Here is a 20,666-nt window from a genome sequence, read left to right as displayed (position 1 = left end):
TCGGGAGTGAGGGGCACCAGCAGAGCTTGGGGGAGGGAGCCCAGAGGACTGCAGGTCTGGCATGAGGGTCACTGGCAGAGCTGCGGGGGGGAGCCCAGGGGGCTGTGGGTCTGGAGCGAGGGGCACTGGCAGAGCTTGGGGAGGGGGAGCCCAGGGGGCTGTGGGTCTGGAGCGAGGGGCACTGGCAGAGCTTGGGGAGGGGGAGCCCAGGGGGCTGTGGGTCTGGAGCGAGGGGCACTGGCAGAGCTTGGGGAGGGGGAGCCCTGGGGGCTGTGGGTCTGGAGCGAGGGTCACTGGCAGAGCTTGGGGAGGGGGAGCCCAGGGGGCTGTGGGTCTGGAGCGAGGGCCACTGGGTTACAATAAAACCAGAGACACGTGGCCCGTGGGTCGGACGAGTTTCTGTAATAAATAGTTGGCGTCAGCAGGGGGCAGCGATCCTGGGGCCCACAACAGACATGGGGGGGTTAACAGATGAGATCCAGGGGGGGAGGGGGCTCCCCCTACTGCCACCTTTGGCCTTGGCCACATGGCACAAAGCACGCTGGGACAGGCCATACAGGCACATTCTTTGCCACCCTATCAAAGAGACTCCACACTCCCCATTGGTCGGGACTTGGCCACGGCGCCCTCCAGCCACGGCCACCATTGGCCAGTTCAATCCTGGTCTCCTCCGATTGGTGCATCCTTGAAGCCTGCTCCCATTCGTCAAGATTTCAGACAGCCAATGGGAAGTCCAAGCCGCCATTGGCCAATTCGATCCTGGTCTCCTCTGATTGGTGCATCCCTGAAGCCTGCTCCCATTGGTCAAGATTTCAGACAGCCAACGGGAAGTCCAAGCCGCCATTGGTCAGTTCAGGCCATATCTCCTCCCATTGGTGCAAATTCCAGCCGAGTCTTTTGGGTAATTGGCCAGGTTTCAAAGCCAGGCTGCATGCAATTGGTGGGAATCCCAATCAGGTGTTCCCCACCCCACCCACATTGCTTAGCATTTAAGGCAGGTCTCCTCCTATTGGTGCAGATTCTGAACAAGTCTTTTCCTGTTGGCCAGGCCTCAACCCTTCTCTCCACCAATTGGTGCAGGTCCCAGGTGAACACGCATCCAATTGCCAGCCTTCAAACTAGGCCTCCTCTGATTGGCCAGAATTCGCAGTGAGCCTCCTCCCATTGGTCAGGATTCAAAGCCACTTGCCTCCCATTGGTCCCACTTCCAGGAGCGTCTGTGTTTTAGAACAGCCCTGCTCTGATTGGAGGCAAACGCCTGCGCCTCATTGCTCCCCGCCATGGCCGAGGTCAAAAGGGGCGGGGCCAGCACGGCTTCACACCGTCAAAAACCAAGTGCACCCCCCATTGGCTGCCCTGCCCTCAAGCCCCGCCCAGGGGCGGAGCCAATGGCCCAGCTGGCCACGCCCACCAGGTGGGCAATGTCTTTGGTGGTCCCTGGGGGGCTCCGGGGGCCCGGCTCAGTAGCGGGTGTTCTCCTCGGCGGCCGTGACGATGGCGTCCATCCAGATGCGCATGGCCTCAGCGCTGGGCGCCACCAGGCAGAAGAGCCGGTCGTAAGTCTTGACACAGAAGGTCAGTTTGGGGTTGGGGCTCTGCGGGGGAAGGAAAGGGTCAGCCGGGGGGTGGGACCCCCTGGGTCCCAGCGCCGGGGGGTCTGGAGGGTTGGGGTGGACGTTGTGGGTCCCCATGCTGGGAGACTGGGGGGGGGATACTGTGGGTCCCAGCACTGGGGGTATCCCATGGGTCCCTGTGCTGGGCGGTGGGAGGACGCCGTGGGTCCTGGAGCTGGGGGTGGGTTCTGGTTGGGGACACTGTGGGGCGGGATGATGCCATGGGTCCTGGCACTGTGGGGGGAGGGGTTTTGCAGGGGACACCGTGGGTCCTGGCACTGTGGCAGGGGTGCTGTGGGGTTTGGAGGGGGCACTTGGGGATGGGATGACACCATGAGTGCTGGCATGGTGGGGGGGCATTGCGGGGGAGACACCGTGGGTCCTGGCACTGTCGGGGGAGGAGTGTTGCGGGGGACACTGTGGGTCCTGGCACTGTGACGGGGGGTGCTGCGGGGTTTGGAGGGGGCACTGGGGGATGGGATGACACCATGGGTGCTGGCGTGGGGGGGGGGCGCTGTGGGGCTGGGGGGGGACACACCGTGGGTCCCGGCATGGGGGGGGCAGTGGCGTACCTTGAAGGCGCTGCGCAGGTGATCATAATAAACCTCCTCGATGGCCTGGAAGTAGATGACGCCCTTGAGCTTCGCCTCCTCTTTGTCTGCAATGGGAAGGAGCAGTGATTAGGAAGGGGGGGCAGGGGGGCTGGGAGGGGGCAGGGATACAAGGGGATGCCGGGGGCACTGACTCCCCAGTGGCGGGTAGCAGAGAAGGGGGCGCCCAGGGGGATCACTCACGGAGTAGGCCAGCGGCCATCACTGGGGGTGGGTGACCAGAGGAAGGGACCGCTGAGGGAGGAGGGTACCTGGGGGTGCTGTGGGGCAGGGGGTGCCTGGGGGTATCCAGGGGGAATCAGAAGGCACTGGGTCTCACTCGCAGAGTAGACCAGCAGGCGTCACTGGGGTGGGTGCTGGGGGGCGGGTGACCGGAGGGAGGAACCCGGGCCTGGGGCTCCCAGGGGCCCCATGGGGTGATGGGTGTCTGGGGGGTACTCTTGCTCACCACGTAGTAGGCCAGCAGGCATCACTGGGGTGGGTTCGGGGGGGGCAGGTGACCAGAGGACGGGGACGCTGGGGGAGGGAGGTGCCCGGAGGCCCCATGAGGCAGTGTCTTGGGGGGACTCCCACTCACCCACGTAGCAGGCATCACTCAGGTAGATGCCAGGGTGGCGGGTAACCAGAGGATGGGGACACTGGGGAAGGGAGGTGCCCGGGGCAGGTTGTACGCGGGGGCCCCATGGAGGGGGTGTCTGGGGGGGACTGTCGCTCACCCACGTAGCAGGCCAGCAGGCGTCACTGGGGTGGATGCCGGGGGGGCAGGTGACCAGAGGACGGGGACGCTGGGGGAGGGAGGTGCCCGGAGGCCCCATGGGGGTGGTGTCTGGGGGGGACTCTCGCTCACCCACGTAGCAGGCCAGCAGGCGTCACTGGGGTGGATGCCGGGGGGGCAGGTGACCAGAGGATGGGGACGCTGGGGGAGGGAGCTACCCGGGGCCGGGGGTACCTGGGGGCCCCATGGGGCGGTGTCTGGGGGGGGACTCCCACTCACCCACGTAGCAGGCATCACTCAGGTAGATGCCAGGGTGGCGGGTAACCAGAGGATGGGGACACTGGGGAAGGGAGGTGCCCGGGGCAGGGTGTACGCGGGGGCCCCATGGAGGGGGTGTCTGGGGGGGACTGTCGCTCACCCACGTAGCAGGCCAGCAGGCGTCACTGGGGTGGATGCCGGGGGGGCAGGTGACCAGAGGACGGGGACGCTGGGGGAGGGAGGTGCCCGGAGGCCCCATGGGGCGGTGTCTGGGGGGGACTCTCGCTCACCCACGTAGTAGGCCAGCAGACGCCGCTGGCGGTCGAAGCAGAACCAACGTTTCTTCCAGGTTTTGATGCGCCCGCCCATCTTCACCAGGAAGCCGCGGCAGGCCCTGCCCGTCACCCGCACCTCGGGGCAGGTCTCCAGGCTGTGCCCCGAAGCCTCCAGGTGGGCACGCAGGTCCAGGGGGGCGGTGGCAGGGGGCTCCCGCGCCGGCCCCGGGCTCCGGTCCTGCATGGGCAACACGGGGGGTAAATGTGCGTGGCGGGGCGGGGGGAAAGACACCGGGAATCCCGGCCCCAATTCAGCACGCGAGGTCTCACCTGGGCAGGGGGTAGCGGCTCTGTGTGTTGTGTCTCCCCCTGGGCCACTCGTTTCACCTCCTGCGGGAATAGATGTGGGGGTCAGGACCGAGTGGCCACCACGGGGGGGACCTGGCCCCTCCACCCCAAAAAACCCCAATCTAGTGACTCCCAGCCCCCACCCCTGGCTTCCAGGGGAGGCCCAGAGACAGAGCTTCCCTCCCTCACCATCCTGCTCCACCCCTTCCCCCCCCCAATCATCCTGGCCTCGCCCCCACCTCCACCTCAACCCCCCCGTTCATAGCAAGCCCCTTCCCCCACCTCTATCCTGCCCCCCCGGGTCCTCTCTCTGGCCCCACCCCCAGCCAGTCTGTGTCCCCCACTTTGGTGTCTGGTGCAGGGGGGCAGGGAGAGGAAGGCAGCAGCTGATGCAGCGAAACCCCAACTTCCCTCTTCCCGGCCTGGAGACCATGGGACAGACACGTGGGGGGACGTGGGGTCCTGTGGTTAGAGCCGGGGAGGGCTGGGAGCCAGGACTCCTGGGTTCGCTCCCTGGCTCTGGTGAGTCAGAGCTGGGGGTCGGCGGGAGGTGGGCCAGGACTCCTGGGTTCTTACCCGCGCCTGCAGCAGCCGCTCTCTCTCTGCCATGGCCTCCCGCACCATCCGTTCCATTTCAGCCAGTTTGGTGACACAGGAGCTCACGCTGCTGTGGAGGGAGCGGGACATTGAGTCGCTGGGGAGTGAGGAGCCTGGAGTGACCCAGGGGTCCCCCCCCATGGGTAGGAGGGGGGCAGAATGGGATGGGGGCTTCTGGGTGCGGGGGGAGAGTTTGGAGGGGCCTGTATCTGGGAGACCCAAGGACAGGGCAGTGTAAAGTGGGGGGTGCCTGAGAGGGGGAGAAGAGGGCGGGATGGGGGCGATCGGGGGCATGAAGGGGACGATGGGGGGCGAAGGAGGAGGGAGGGGGACCATTGGGGAAATCTCACCTGTATGGGCCCCCCAGCGGGTGCAAGGGGGCGTTGAGATGTCTGAGTGGCACGCAGCGCCGGTCACCCCCGGCCGAAAGCTGCAACGCCAGGACATCTGAGTCTAGCCCCCCTGAGAGAGACAGAGATGGGGGGGGGATCAGCACCTCGTAGGCACAGAGAACCACCCCCGCAACCCTCCCCACACTGGTCCCACCTGGCCCCACACCGTGCCCTGGGAGATCTCCTGGGAGCCCCCCTAAATATACCCCCCACACACACACACAGATCCTTCCTGTCCCCTCCCTCCTACCGTTGGCTTCGAGCGAGAGGGGGCGCTGAGTGGGGCGGGGGGGAGGCCGGTCCCCCCGTCTTCGGGGCAGGCTCCTCGATCTCTGCAGTCCGAAGGAACTCTGGAGACAGAAAGCAAGGGGGTCGACGAGCGGGGTTCACCCCACCCCCACCCCAGGTACCCTGACACTGCTCACCCCCTGGGCTCTGCCCCCCACCCCGAGCCCTGGGCTCTGCCCCCTCCTAGCCGTCGAGGTGGGGGACAGGAAGGGGCACAGACACAGGCGAGCACAGACAGCCAGAGCAGAGACGGCGGGGGACAGGCACAGACAGACGGACACACACACCTGGACAGAGCTGCGGACGGAGAACACGCAGGCCGGGTCGCGCTGGTCGCAGCCCAGCACCACGACCTTCCGATCCGTCTTTTGGGTGAACATGAGCTGCAGAGATACGGAGACATCGACGTACGGACAGACACACGGACATGGCAGGGGTGGGGCTCCCAGCCCTCCCTGCTCTAACCACTAGCCCCCACTCCCCTCCCAGAACCAGCAAAAGAGTCCAGGTGTCCTGGCTCCCAGCTCCCATGCTTTGACCACTAGGCCCCATTCCGCCCTCCCCAGATCCAAGGAGAGAACCCAGGAGTCCTGGCTCCCAGGTCTCCTTGGAGCCACCTGTCTGCAATGCCTGGAACTCACCAGCAGGTGGCAACATGACCCCACCTGCCCAGGTGTGAGGCAGTGGGAATGTTCTGCCTGTCTTCTCTGAAGACTCTGTGTGTGCCTCAGTTTCCCCTGTGTGTTACTCAAGTATCTGGTGGTGGGAGGAGAGTGTGTGAGCGAGGGCAGGTGTGATGATGCCTGGCTGCCTGGGACAGAGAACTGGCTGGACACTGTACCTTGGCACCTGATGGCCAGGCCCCCCCACCAGAATCAGCGGGTAGTGTCGGTGCTGGCTCGAGTCAGAGACAGAGGAACAAGGAGGGGAACAGGCGGGTCTGGGGCCAGGCAACTGGAACCGGGTCAGGGTCCTGCCTGGGACTCACAGGGGGGAGTCCCAGGCTCTGGGCCCCCACCATGGACTCTGCTGCAGGTCCCTTCTCCCTGCGCTCCCAAGCTCTGTGCTACACCGGGCTCCCGTCTGTGTCACGCTGCCTGGGAGTCGCTGCTGGCCTGGGTCTCCGGGACACCAGGGAAACGTGTGTCTTAACCAGGGGCTCCCGGCCCACAGCTGGAGGGTCCCAGGCATCCAGGGCGGTGGGGAAGGCAAGGGGGTGGTCACAGCCTTGGGACACAGCAGAGAAGCTTTGATCTGAACTGGAGCAGGCAGGGCCGGGGGTAGGAGGACTCCAGCGCTGGTGGGGGAGGGAGAGGTGGGTGACACGGTGGGGAGGCTGGGGGGGACCCCAGTGAGTGGGGAAGGGTGAAATGGGGGGCACAGGATGTGTGGGACCCTGGCAGGTGGGAGACAGGTAGGTGGGAGCACAGGATGGGTGTGCCGGGGGGACTCCTGCAGGTGAGGGGGCACAGGTGAGGGTTACCTTGGTGAGCTCCTGGTTACTGACAGGCGAGTCATCTCCGCTCTGGTCCTCACAGGCTTTGCCCAGCTCCTCCAGCCGACGTCTCTCCTGGGGACACAGGCCGGGGCAGGGGTCACCTCGTGGGGTCCTGCCTCGCCCCCCACTCAGATCCATGAGGTCCTGCACTGTCCCCCTTTCTCACCCACTGGGTCCTGCCCCGCCCCGCCCTTTGCCCCACTGGGTCCTGTCCCGCCCCCTGCTCTCACTGACTGGATCCTGCCTCGCCCCCCACTCTGCCCACTGGGTCCTGTCCCGCCCCCTGCTCCACCTCATAGGGTCCTGTCCTGCCCCCTACTTAGACCCATGGGCCCAGCCGGCCCGGTGACCTCCTCTCCCCACTCTGGGAGGGCAGTGGGGACCCATGGTAAGAGTAAGAGGCTGGGAGCCAGGACTCCTGGGTTCTCTCCCAGGTTTGGGAGAATGGGGTTAGATGGAGGCTGGGAGCCAGGACTCCTGGGTTCTCTCTCAGGTTTGGGAGAATGGGGTTAGATGGAGGCTGGGAGCCAGGACTCCTGGGTTCTCTCCCAGGTTTGGGAGAATGGGGTTAGATAGGGGCTGGGAACCAGGACTCCTGGGTTCTCTCCCAGGTTTGGGAGAATGGGGTTAGATGGGGGCTGGGAGCCAGGACTCCTGGGTTCTCTCCCAGGTTTGGGAGAATGGGGTTAGATAGGTGCTGGGAACCAGGACTCCTGGGTTCTCTCCCAGGTTTGGGAGAATGAGGTTAGATGGAGGCTGGGAACCAGGACTCCTGGGTTCTCTCCCAGGTTTGGGAGAATGAGGTTAGATGGAGGCTGGGAGCCAGGACTCCTGGGTTCTCTCCCAGGTTTGGGAGAATGGGGTTAGATAGGTGCTGGGAACCAGGACTCCTGGGTTCTCTCTCAGGTTTGGGAGAATGGGGTTAGATGGAGGCTGGGAGCCAGGACTCCTGGGTTCTCTCCCAGGTTTGGGAGAATGGGGTTAGATGGGGGCTGGGAGCCAGGACTCCTGGGTTCTCTCCCAGGTTTGGGAGAATGGGGTTAGATGGGGGCTGGGAGCCAGGACTCCTAGGTTCTCTCCCAGGTTTGGAAGAATGGGGTTAGATGGGGGCTGGGAGCCAGGACTCCCAGCCCCCTGGGTTCTCTCTGGGGGGGGCGGGTTCCTCACCAAGTTGAGGCTCTGGACAGCCTCTCCCTTCTCCTGCACCAGCTTGCGGCACTCGCCCGCCATGTGCTCCTGCACCGAGCGCACCTGGGCCTCCAGCCTGCGCACCTTCCTCTGGGGGAGAACGGGGGAGGGTGAGAGTCCTGCGGGGGAGGGGACATCCGCTCACCCCAAGAACCCAGGTGTCCCTACCCGGGACCTAACCAGGGGGAACCCCACCCCTGGGGGCCCCCTGTATTGAACTGTGGGGACAGCCCCCCACCCAGGAGGTGGGTAAAACCTGGCACCCGATTCCCCCGCCCCACAGGTGCCATCCAGGAGAAGGGTAAGACCCGGTGCTGGATCATCCTGCCCCCCTGGAATGGGCTGTGGGTGTAGCCAAGACCTGGAGCAGGATCCCCCATGCCCTCTGGAACGGACTCGCTGCTCAGGACCCGGATCCTGGCACCCCCTGGAATGGATTCCGGGTGTCACTGTCCTGGAGGAAGGTAAGACCTGGATCCCTGTCTCTGGGTCCCCTCCCCATCTGGATTGCACTCGGTTGCCGGAAGACCTGGAACAGGACTCTCCGGTCACAACCTGGAGCCAGATCCCAATGCCCCTGGAATGGAGTCGCAGGTTTGACATGGAACCAGGTCCCGTACCCATGGAATGGAGTCACAGGAGGAGGGTAAGACCTGGAGCGGATCCCTGAGGATGGGCCCCACTCACCTTTCTCTCCTTGAGGCTCTCCTTGACCTGGGCTATCTGGTGGGCCAAGGCCTGGCAGGCCGCCTCCTTCTCCTCCTCCAAGCGGCTCTCACGCTCCAGCTGCTGGAACTCCAGGTCCTCGTAGCTCCTCAGCGCCCCCTCCAGCATCTCCGACGTCTGCAGGGAGGGAGACCCTGTCAGGACTCCTGGGTTCTATCCTAGCTCTGGAAGGGGAGGGGGGTCTAGTGGGTTATGGGGGAGGAGGGGGGAGGCTGGTACATCTGGGCTATATATAAGAACGGCCATACTGGGCCAGCCCAATGGTCCTTCTAGCCCAGTACCCTGTCTCCCAACAGGGGCCGATGCCCGATGCTCCAGAGGGCAGTTATCGAGTGATCCATCCCGTCATCCACTCCCAGATCCTGACAGTCGGAGGTTTAGGGACATCCAGAGCAGGGGGTCGTGGCCCTGACCAATAGCCACTGATGGACCTATCACCAGGTACTTATTTCATTCTTTTTTTAACCCAGTTATAGTTTTGGGTTTCACAACATCCCCTGGCAAGGAGTTCCACAGGTAGACTGTGTGTTATGTGAAGAAACATTTCCTTTTGTTTGTTTTAAACCTGCTGCCTATTAATTTCATTGGGTGATGCCTGGTTCTTGTGTTACGAGAAGGAGCAAATAACACTTCCTTATTCACTATCTCCACACCCGTCATGATTTTCTAGACCTCTATCATATCCCCCCTTAGTCGTCTCTTTTCTAAGCTGAACTGTCCGTTTTATTAATCTCCCCTCATATCGCAGCTGTTCCATCCCCCGAATCATTTTTGTTGCCCTTCTCTGCACATTTTCCAATTCTAACAGACCTTTTTTGAGCTGGGGCGAGCACATCTGCAGGCAGTGGTCAAGGTGTGGGTGTGCCATGGTTTGATACAGAGGCAAGATACTATTTTCTGTCTCATTATCTCTCCCTTTCCAAATGATTCCCAACATCCTGGTCGCTTTTTTGACTGCGCTGCCCATGGAGTGGATGTTTTCAGAGAACCATCCACAGTGACTCCCAGATCTTTCTGGAGGAGTAACAGCTAATTCAGACCCCATCATTTTATATGTAGAGTCGGGATTGTGGTTTCCAATGTGCATTACTTTGCATTTATCAACACTGAATTTCATCTGCCATTTTGTCGCCCAGTCACCTAGTTTTGTGAGATCCCTTGGTAGCTCTTCGCAGTCTGCTGGGACTTAACTCTCGAGTCATTTTGTATCATCTGCACATTTTGCCACCTCCCTGTTTACCCCTTTTTCCAGATTTTTTATGACTATGCTGAACAGCACTGGGCCCAGTACAGACCTTGGGGGGACACCACTATTTACCCCTCTCCCCTGTGAAAACTGGCCATTAATTCCTCCCCTTTGTTTCCTATCTTTTACCTTCCCTCTTATCCCACACAGCTCCCTTTGCTTAAGGGCCTTGGGGGGGGGGACCCTGTCAAAGGCTTTCTGGAAATCTAAGTGCACCATATTCACTGGATCCCCCTTGGGCAGGTTTGCTGACCCCTCCAAGAACCCGGCCCACCCCTGTGTGTGTCCGGAGCCACAGACCTTATTCCCCTCTACGTGTCCTCTGGGCCATATCAGTGTACATGGGCCACCCCGGGGTCTGCTCCTCTGGGCCGTATCAGCCAGCCCAGTGCTACACAGGGCGCAGGACCTGCTGGGCTGTCCCTGGCCCCTACCTGCTGCAGCTGGCTCTGCATCCGCTCCCGCATGCTCTCGGGCTGGGTCTCCAGGTGGGTCTGGGACTCGGCATGTTGCCTCTGGAGCTCCTCCACCTTGTGCCGCTCCTTTCCCAGCCGAGCCTTCTCCTGCCGGAGAGGGGCAGGGTCAGGAGCCAGGACACCTGGGTTCCACGGACACACTCCCCTGGCCAGACACCATCCCCGACAGGCTGGGGAACGGGGCCAGCCTGGGGGGAGAGGAAGCAAAGAATGCTGGGGACAGGGCCAACCCACAGCAAAGGGTGCTGGGAGAGGTGGGCACGTCTGGATGGGAGCAAAGGACTCTGGGATCCAGTGGGCAACAGGGAGAGTAGCACAGGATTCTGGGGGAAATGGGCCAAGGAGGGAGAGAACACAAAGGATTCTGGGGAAAAGCGGGCAATGAGGAGGGAGCACAAAGGATTCTGGGGAAAGAGGAGCCCCGCAAAGGCCGCTGGGAGACATTGAGGCTGGGCAGGGGCCTGACCTTCTCTCTCTCGGTGTGGCACCGGTGCACCATCTCCGCGAACCTCCTCTGCAGCTGCAGGACCAGCTGTTCCTCGCGTTGAACCTCCCGCCACTCGGCCGCCAGCTCCCCCTCCAGCAGCGCCCCCTCCAGCTTCATCTGCCGGGAGCAGGGGGGGTTAGACCCGGCACCACAGGGATCGGGGCCCACGGCACAGAGCCGACAACGGGCAGCTCCCGCCCACGATAGCCCACCAGACCCCACTCCTCTCCCACGGCCAGGAATGGAACCCAGGCGTCCCGGCTCCCAGCCCCTCCCGGCCTGACCCACGAGCCCCCACCCCCCTCCCAAAGCTGGAGAGAACCCAGGCGTCCCGGCTCCCAGCCCCTCCCGCTCTGACCCACGAGCCCCCACCCCCGTCCCAAAGCTGGAGAGAACCCAGGCGTCCTGTCTGTGCAGCTCAGTCCTTTCCCTCTCCCCAAACCCAGCTGCTTCTGCTGTGATTGTAGCTGGGACCCACCCAGCCCCTCCCCACCTGGCTGGGCGCGGTGCCCCGGCGAGACAGGTTTGCCAGGTGCCGGCAGCTGGGAGCGGCCCCCACCCCCACCCCCACCCCCCAGACATCCCCGTGACTCAGGGAGGGGAGCCTGGGGACGGATGCACCTCAATGTTCATCTCCTTCTGCTGGTGCTGCAGCTCCTCGATGCGACTCTCCAACTCCGCTACCTGGCCCAGCGCCTCGTCCTGCTCCCCCCGCAGCCGGGACCCCTCCGCGCCCGCCTGGGGGCTCTCGTCCTGGGCAGGGGAGAGCGGGAGTGAACCAGCCCTGTCGACAACGGGACCCCTTTCTCCGCCCTGAGCCAGCTAGTCCCCCACCCTGGGGCCGGATGGAAACCGGCGCCCCCTCCAGGGGACAGACCCCATGGCCCATTCCCTGCCCCCCTGAGCCAGCCAGTCCCTTGCCCTGGGGCCGGATGGGAACCGGCGCCCCCTCCAGGGGACAGACCCCATGGCCCATTCCCTGCCCCCTTGAGCCAGCTAGTCCCCCACCCTGGGGCCGGATGGGAACCGGCGCCCCCTCCAGGGGACAGACCCCATGGCCCATTCCCTGCCCCCCTGAGCCAGCCAGTCCCTTGCCCTGGGGCCGGATGGGAACCGGCGCCCCCTCCAGGGGACAGACCCCATGGCCCATTCCCTGCCCCCCTGAGCCAGGCAGTCCCCTGCCCTGGGGCCGGATGGGAGCCAGCGCCCACTCGAGGGGACAGACCCCATGGGCCATTCCCTGCCCCCCTGAGCCAGCCAGTCCCCTGCCCTGGGGCCAGGTGGGAGCCAGCGCCCACTCGAGAGGACAGACCCCATGGGCCATTCCCTGCCCCCCTGAGCCAGGCAGTCCCCTGCCCTGGGGCCGGATGGGAGCCAGCGCCCACTCGAGGGGACAGACCCCATGGCCCATTCCCTGCCCCCTTGAGCCAGGCAGTCCCCTGCCCTGGGGCCGGATGGGAGCCAGCGCCCACTCGAGGGGACAGACCCCATGGGCCACTCCTTGCCCCCCTGAGCCAGCCAGTCCCCTGCCCTGGGGCCGGATGGGAGCCAGCGCCCACTCGAGAGGACAGACCCCATGGGCCATTCCCTGCCCCCCTGAGCCAGCCAGTCCCCTGCCCTGGGGCCGGATGGGAACCGGTGCCCCCTTGAGGGGACAGGCCCTTGCCCCATTCCCTCCTCCCCTGAGCCAGCGGGTTTCCGCCCTGGGGCCTCGCGGGGACAGGCCCCACGCCACTCACCCCGTTCTGGGCACTCTCCGTGCTGCTGGCCTCGTCCTCCTCAGGGCTGTCGCTCGTGGCACCCCCGGAGCTGGAGGAGAGACAGTCGGCCTTGCCCACCAGCTGGGCCTGGGCCACCCCAGGGCCCTGGGCTGGAAACGGCCCCCTCCACCTGTCCTGCCCTGCGGGGGCCAAGACAGGGCATCGCGAAGTCTGGCTCAGCCCCACCAGGGGCTCATTCTCCTGGAGAACCATGGCCAGAGACCTGCAATCGCAAGGGAGAGGAGGGGCTAGGGGGCTCTGGGCTGCAGGGGCCGGTTGGGGGGGCTTTGCCCTGGCCCCGGTGCCTCAGCTCAAGTCACTCCTTTCTGGTTCCCTAAATCTCCCCATATAACCAGCCCCCACACCCCACTCCAGAGGTGGCCGCATCTCAGCGCTGGGTCAGGGGTCCCTCTATCAATAGCCCCACACCCCAAGCCTGAGGTTGCCACATCTCAGCGCTGGGTGAGGGGTCCCTGTATCAATAGCCCCACACCCCACTCCAGAGGTGGCCACATCTCAGCACTGGATGTGGGATCCCTGCATAAACAGCCCCCATTATTAGCGTTAAACCCAGGGACTCCCTGCCACTGGATTTCTCAGAGAGTGTCCATCACAGAGGTCCTGCCTTTATCATTTCCCCAAGTCCTGCCCCTGGGGCGGAAACACCCCTGGGACGAAGCTGAACTCAGCCCGAAAGCGAACCTCTGGCACTTGGAACAGCCCTGCTGATAAAAGGCCAAATTGTCCCCATGGGTGTGGGGCCACCCTGCACCAGGCAGGCGGCCCCATCCTCAATGCGCCATTCCTGCCCCAGAGGTGGCACCTCCCTGGATCTCTGGGGCGGGGGCCCAGGGAAGAGATGCCCAGCCTGGGGGAGTCCCAAGGGCGGGCCAAGCCCAGAAGAGGGAGGGGAATTTTCTACTGGGCAGGTGAGAAGAGGGATTTGTTTGCTCCAACAGGACAAAAGAAAATGATCAATCTCCACCTGCAGCCCCCCACCTGCCAGCTCTCCCCACTTCCTCATGGACCCCCACGGGGCTCCCGGCCCCTTGCCAACCTTGGGATGCAGCCACCTCTGGGGCGGAATGTGGGGGCTGTTAATAAAGAAGTCACTTACCCAGCAGCTCCAAATTAGCAACCACTACGCTCCAAAATTATTCCCTCTGCTGTCAAACAGGACACCGAAATTCTCCTTCACTTCCTGTCCCAAAACCCGTTGCAGGGCTATTCACCAGAAGCCATGTTTCTCCCCAAAAGTGGCCACATCTCAGGGCTGCGCGAGGGGTCCCTGTATAACCAGCTCCTGTGTCCCACCCCAGAGCTGGCCGCATCTCCATGCTGTGTGCATTGGACAGACTCTTTAGCAGGGAAAAATCACCTTGACCCTGGTTCACCCCAGCCTTGGCACCTTCCGCTTTATCTGGCGCCAGATTGTCCGCACCTGAACCAGTGCCAGGGGCTGGCACTGCCAGGCCGGGTGCTGGGAAAGCAAAGGGAGTCAGACTTTTCCTTGGGCGGGGGCAAACTGCTGATAGGGGGTTGGGACGATCCTGGCCCCACGTGGCCGGGGGGGGCGGGGGACAGACCCCGGGGATGTTTGTATTTCAGATTCATGTCGGGGGGTAGGAGGATGCTCCAGCCAGTCTGTATGAGGATCTCAAAGCACTTCAATATTGATTGATTGATCTGTTCTCACAGTCCCGCGCCCCCAGGGGATCATTTTTTCCTGTTTCCTAGAAACAAGTCTTGGCTCCCACCCACCCTGCTCTATCCACTGGACCCCACACCCCTCCCAGAGCCGGGGAGATAACCCAAGAGTCCTGGCTCCCAGCCGCACCCCCGCTCCACCCTCGCACTCTAACCACTAGACCCCAATCCGCTTCCGGATCCCGGGAGAGAACCCAGGAGTCCTGGCTCCAGGGCCCCCCATTCTTTCAGCCCAGCAATCAATCAAGGGGCTCTCCCTTCACGAACCCCCCATAATGAGGGCCAAAGCCCCGGGCCCGGCACCACTCACCCCTCAATCTGTGCGGGGCGGGGGGGAGCGATCTCTGGATTTCTCCAGGCGTCTCCTCCCTCTGCTCCAAGGACGCAGGCAGGACCCAGGTGTCCGGGAGTTGCTGTGGGAACTGGGGAAGAGAAGCAGGGTCAGGCGAGCCATGGGGGGAAGGTCACGAGCCAGCCCTCCCCCCAACTTCCCCGCCCGCCTCTTTCTGTTTCTCTTTCTCTCCCCCCGGCCGCTCCGCCCACCCCCAATGGCCAGGTGACGGCCGCTGCGCTCCGGGACCCCCGCCCCAGCCCCGCTCACCAGCCCCCCCGGGGAACCCCTGCCCGCGCGTCCGGCTCTGGTCCCGGCTGGGGGCAGCGGCTGCTCAAACTCGTTTTCCAGCCGGAGGTTGGAAACACAACACCTGTGACATCAGCGCCCGGGAGGGGAGGGCACGTCAGGGCCGGTCACAGCCCGAGAACCCAGGCGTCCTGGCTCCCAGCCCCCCTGCTCTAAGAACCAACCCCCCACTCCCCTTCCAGAGTCGGGGAGAGAACCCAGGAGTCCTGGCTCCCAGCCCCCCCGCTCTAACCACTAGACCCCACTCCCCTCCCAGAGCCAGGGAGGGAACTCAGGCGTCCTGGCTCCCAGCCCCCTGCTGCTCTAACCACCAGCCCCCACTCCCCTCCTAGAGCCAGGGAGAGAACTCAGGCGTCCTGGCTCCCAGCCCCCTGCTGCTCTAACCCACCAGCCCCCAGTCCCCTCCCAGAGCAGGGAAAGAACCCAGGAGTCCGGGCTCCCAGCCCCTCTTCCCAGGCAGGCTGGGTGTGGGTCACAAATCAGGGGAAGTTGAGCAGTTAAACCGAGAGCCTGAACCCTGCACGAGGTCTGGCCTGGGACTTTCTGCCCTTATGTAACCGCCCCTGGGCCAAGAACTCAGATCCGTCTCCCTGGCTCTGGGCGGGGAGTGGGGGCTGGTGGGTTAGAGCAGAGGGGGCTGGGAGCCAGGGCACAGTATGGGCAGGTTCTTTCACGGATCTGTGCCTCAGTTTCCCTGCCTAGAAGCAGGGAGGTGACTCCGCCCTGGGGAGTGGGGTGACTCCTCCCCTGCTGGGCCCCTGTCTTCTGGGCAGGAGTTAGTTACCAGCAAAGTGGATGAGACAGCTGGCAGGGGTTGGGAGGATCCACAAAGAACCCCACCCTTCCCGCTCCAGCCCTGAAACCTCCCCTGCACCTCAGTATGTGCACCTGGCCCTGTGGGTGCCTTTCCCCAGGGGCCTTCTCTGCTGGCTCAGGGGCCTTTCCCCTCTAGGGGGCTGTGGCTGCCATAGGGCCCCATGGTGGGGATCTGACTGGCTCTGGGGGGCATGGAACAGAACATGGGCTCTCCCTTCCCAGGCCTTGCCTGGTTTCACACAATGTAAGGGATTATACAACCCCAACCCTCTGGCCTGTATCAGCATGGGAGCTGGGCAATCTGCTACACCAGGGATTTCAGAGCTTTAGTGCTGGGGGGCTGGGAGCCAGGACTCCAGGGTTCTATCCCCAGTTCCGGGAGGGGAGTGGGGGCTAGTGGTTAGAGCAGAGGGGGCTCAGCACCCGGACTCCCGGGCTTCATCCTTGACTCTGGGACAAGGCTCCCAGGGAGGAGTCTGACATCCGTGAGAGAAACCAGTTTGTCTCCCTCAGGCCTGGCAGATCAAGACAGGCTGAGTCCTGCCAGCTGACACCCAAATTTACCTGGCGGGAGTTTCCCTTGGGAACTTCGTTCCCACGAGAGCCGGGCAGGGCGCTGCAGCAGGTTGGGTTTGAAAACCAGAAACAGTTTTAAAAAAACAAAAATAAGGCTAATTTGAAAGGCCCATGACCCCTCTCCCTGCCCCCAGGGAGCCAGCCAGCCCACCCACCTTGTTCAGGGCTATCCCTTCTCTCCATACATCCCCCAGCCACTCTGTCACCAGTGGGGCCCAAGGCCCTCAGGCAGTTTGTGGAAGAGGGACTGGACCTAATGGCCCCAACACACCCCAGAGCTGGGTGCAAAGTTCACAGGCCCTGATAAGGAGAGCTGCTCCTTGGAGGTCAGCAGAGGGGAGCAGAGCAGGCAGCAATTGAAGGGTTAATTGGTCCCAGATTTCTGTCTTCCCCCTCCCCTAGCTGACAGGTCCACATGGGGTGCACCAGGGGCTTGTTCAAACCCGTCAATGGCCTGTGGGAGTCTAGCGTTCATGTGGGAACAGTAAACCTAGGCCAGCAGCCAGCTAGATGCCAGGACTCCTGAGTTCTCTCTCTATCTCTGGGAGAGGAGTGGGTTTAAGCAGGGGGGCTGGGAACAGCTGTTCTGCACAGATTTCCCACCTCTGTGCCTCAGTTTCCCTCACTGTATAACAGGAATGAGGATCCTGACTCCACTCACCAGGGCAAAAGAGTTTACAAGGCTCAGCTAATTAACCCCCATTAATTCCTTTGAGGTCCAGGGCTGAAAACACCAGCAGAGAGTCCTGCAATCAGCTGTCTCCCCACCCCAGCCAGAGCCATTGGGGTCACTAAAAGCAGCAAAGAATCCTGTGGCACCTTATAGACTAACAGACTATGGAGCATGAGCTTTCCTGGGTGAATACCCACTTCCTCAGATGCATGTCAAGCTCATGCTCCAAAACATCTGTTAGTCTATAAGGTGCCACAGGATTCTTTGCTGCTTTTACAGATCCAGACTAACACAGCTACCCCTCTGATACTTGGGGTCACTCGTGCTGAGTTCTTAGCCCCTGGCTGCCTGAGGAACCCCACAGAGCAAGCAGGGCCACCCAAAAAACTCCCTCAATCTCTACAGAAACCCTCCCCCTTAGCAGGGACCAGAGTGATTTCTTTTATAGCCCTGAACCTTCCCAGCATGCCTCACTGCCCAGCCCACAACCCCGGGGACTATAGCTCCCACAATTCCTTTCTTCCAGGGCTGCAGCACTAAAGGGGCAGCACCCCTTATTGGAGGGGGTGTCTGGGGATGGCTCTATCACAGGGAGAAAAATCTTCCCCCCCTCCCCCCGCAGTTAGGACAGAGCCCCACCAGCATTGCACCTGGCTCTGGGGTGGTGTGCAGCTGGCTGGGCCTGTTTGCAGTGGTCTGGGTGGGTGGGGAGAAGCCGAGGGGTGGGAGTCCCTTTTCTAAGCAGGGTGGGGGGATGCTGTGGCTCACTCCTCCCTGGAGAAGAGGGAAGGGAAGAACTAGCAGAACTGGATGAAGGAAAGATGGGGGACCAGTTTGGCTCTGTGGGGTGCGGGGAGGGATGGAAGCCAATTTTCCTTCCCTCTCACTGTTCTTTGGGCCAGGGCCACGTGTAGGCTCCTGCGGCTGTTCCTAGGGGGGAATCGAGGGGGCCTGAGGGGATGGGGGACGAGAGCACCCACAACCCCCCAGCTGCAAAGCCGGAGAACAGGGGGGACAAGAGTGAGGGAGCAGCGCCCCCTGGTGGGAAACTGCAGTAACAGGGTGGCCCGATGGGCCCAGCCAGCCTGGGGTCCTGCCCCACAACCTCAGCACCAGGAGCCCACTCACCCAGTATCCCGCCCTGCCCGAGCCACACGGGCCCGTCCACCCCGGCTACCCGCCCTGCCCGAGCCACACGGGCCCAGTCCCACCCGGCATCCCGCCTTGCCCGAACCACACGGGCCCGTCCACCCCGGCTTCCCGCCCTGCCCGAGCCACACGGCCCCGTCCACCCCGGCATCCCGCCCTGCCCGAGCCACACGGGCCCCGTCCACCCCGGCATCCCGCCCTGCCCGAGGCACACGGGCCCGTCCATCCCGACTTCCCGCCCTGCCCGAGCCACTCGGGCCCCGTCCACCCCGGCATCCCGCCCTGCCCGAGCCACACGGGCCCATCCACCCCGGCATCCCGCCTCGCAAAGCAAAGTCAAGTCCAGATGGGTCCAACAGAATTTTATTCTCTTGGCGGCGGCAGCAGCTGCTCGTTTCCAAACCCCACTGAGGGTCAGGGCCCCCTTCCCCTCCCCTCGACCCCCATGGAGCAGGAAGTCCAGGGCCGGGATCGCCAGAGACCCAGGGGCAGAGATGGGGAAAGTCCAGCTAGTGCAAACAGCACTAACCCAGAGCCCCTGGGAGTAGGGGTCCCTCCCCTGCATTCAGCTGCAGGGTGGGGGAGGGACCTAACCAAACCAAGTGGGGCTCCCGCAGGGCACCCCGCTATTCAAACACTGGGCATGAGGGGGGTCTCTCAGGTCTGCATTGGGGTCCCCTGCTATCCGCACTCCAAGCTCAGGGAAGGGGGGGTGTCTTTGCTTCCCAGAGGAGGCCAGCAGGACACCCCCACATGACAGACAATGCAGACTAATGCCAGACTGGGGGTGTCAGAGGAATGGGGGGGCTCAGGTGATCTTCAGTGGGATTCTGCCGGTTCCTAGAGCGGGGCGACGAAGGAGTGACAAGATTATGGCGATCAACAGATGGCTCAGGGAGTGGTGTTATAAGGAGGGCTTTGGGATGTACGGTCACTGGGAAGCATTTACGGATAGACGACTGTTCGCTCAGGATGGACTTCATCTCAGCAAGGAGGGAAATAGACTTCTAGGATGGAGGCTCGCCGACCTCATCAAGAGGGCTTTAAACTAGGAGGTTGGGGGAGATGGTTGGGAGATGTTCGGGAGATCTCCACGCCGGAATATAACCTGGAAAGGGAAGTAAACAAAGTGAGCGGGGATACCCTTGCGGCCCCAAGATTTGATCCAAGGAGGAATAGTGGAGTAGAAACCAGAGTAACGGGTGATGCTGGTGGTAGAAAGTTTGTGCACGACGGGGGAAAGTATGTCACTGACACCAAACGCCGAAAATTAAAAGGTCTGTACACTAATGCGAGGAGCCTAGGTAACAAGATGGAGGAACTGGAGCTACTGGTGCAGGAAGTGAAGCCGTATATTATAGGGATTACCGAAACCTGGTGGAATAGTACTCATGACTGGAGCACGGGTATTGAAGGCTATGTGCTGTTTAGAAAAGACAGGAAGAAAGGCAAAGGTGGTGGAGTAGCCTTGTACATCAATGATGAGATTAACTGTAATGAAATAAGAAGCGATGGAATGGATAAGAGAGTCTGTCTGGGCAAAAATCACACTGGGTAAAAAAGCAACTAGAGCTTCCCCGAGATAGTGCTTGGGGTGTGCTACAGACCGCCGGGATCGGATTGGGATATGGATAGAGACCTCTTTAATGTCTTTAATGAAGTAAACACAAAGGGGAAATGTGTGATTATGGGGGACTTCAACTTCCCGGATATAGACTGGAGGACGAGTACTTGCACAAATAATAGGGGTCAGATTTTTCTGGATGTGATAGCGGATGGATTTCTTCATCAAGTAGTTGAAGCACCTACAAGAGGGGATGCCATTTTAGATTTGGTGTTGGTGAGCAGTGAGGACCTCATAGAAGAAATGGTGGTAGGGGACAACCTTGGTTCGAGTGATCATGAGCTGATTCAGTTCAAACTAGATGGAAGGATAAACAAATGTAGATCTGGGATTAGGGTTTTTGACTTCTCGAGGGCAAATTTTAAAGAGTTAAGGAAATTAGTTAGGGAAGTGGATTGGACGGAGGAATTAGTGGATTTAAATGTGGAGGAGGCCTGGAATTACTTTAAGTCACAGCTGCGGAGACTGTCGGAAGCCTGCATCCCGAGAAAGGGGAAAAAAACCATGGGCAGGAGTTGTAGGCCAAACTGGATGAGCAAGCAACTCAGAGAGGGGATTAGACAAAAGCAGAAAGCTTACAGGGAGTGGAAGGAAGGCAGGATCAGTAAGGAAAGCTACCTTGCTGAAGTCAGAACATGTAGGGATAAAGTGAGGAAGGCTAAAAGCCACATTGAACTGGAACTTGCAAAGGGAATCAAAACCAATAGTAAAAGGTTCTACAGCCACATAAATAAGAAGAAAACAAAGAAAGAAGAAGTGGGGCCGCTATACACTGAGGATGGAATGGAGGTTAAGGATAACCTAGGCATGGCCCAACATCTAAACAAGTACTTTGCCTCAGTTTTTAATAAGACTAGTGAGGAACCTTGCGATGATGGAGGGATGATAAACGGGAATGTGGATATGGAAGTGGATATTACCGCAACTGAGGTAGAGGCCGTACTTGAACAGCTCGATGGGACGAAGTCGGAGGGCCCGGACAATCTCCATCCGAGGATATTAA

At 61.8% G+C, this 20,666-nt stretch overlaps 1 protein-coding gene across 1 annotated transcript; it reads right to left on the bottom strand.

Annotated features, from left to right (window-relative positions):
- Positions 1 to 151: 151 nt before the first annotated feature.
- PHLDB3 (pleckstrin homology like domain family B member 3) lies at positions 152 to 14,953 on the bottom strand. The gene is made up of 18 exons (XM_050930337.1): positions 14,787 to 14,953; positions 14,496 to 14,607; positions 12,458 to 12,701; positions 11,340 to 11,471; positions 10,698 to 10,835; positions 10,190 to 10,318; positions 8,471 to 8,626; positions 7,763 to 7,873; positions 6,581 to 6,667; positions 5,385 to 5,480; positions 5,060 to 5,159; positions 4,768 to 4,879; positions 4,397 to 4,487; positions 3,803 to 3,862; positions 3,488 to 3,710; positions 2,186 to 2,271; positions 351 to 1,595; positions 152 to 237 (listed from the first exon to the last, which is right to left on the bottom strand). Exons 3-17 carry the CDS (start codon positions 12,689 to 12,691, stop codon positions 1,461 to 1,463), a joined length of 1,890 nt encoding a protein of 629 aa, XP_050786294.1. The 5' UTR covers positions 12,692 to 12,701; positions 14,496 to 14,607; positions 14,787 to 14,953; the 3' UTR covers positions 152 to 237; positions 351 to 1,460.
- Between the last annotated feature and the right edge of the window lie 5,713 nt (positions 14,954 to 20,666).

The sequence above is a fragment of the Gopherus flavomarginatus genome, chromosome 20 (genome assembly GCF_025201925.1).
Source record: "Gopherus flavomarginatus isolate rGopFla2 chromosome 20, rGopFla2.mat.asm, whole genome shotgun sequence".
NCBI classification, from domain to species: Eukaryota; Metazoa; Chordata; order Testudines; family Testudinidae; genus Gopherus; species Gopherus flavomarginatus.
The sequence above is the reverse complement of the archived record's forward strand: the minus strand, read 5'-3'. Positions and strand labels throughout refer to the sequence as shown.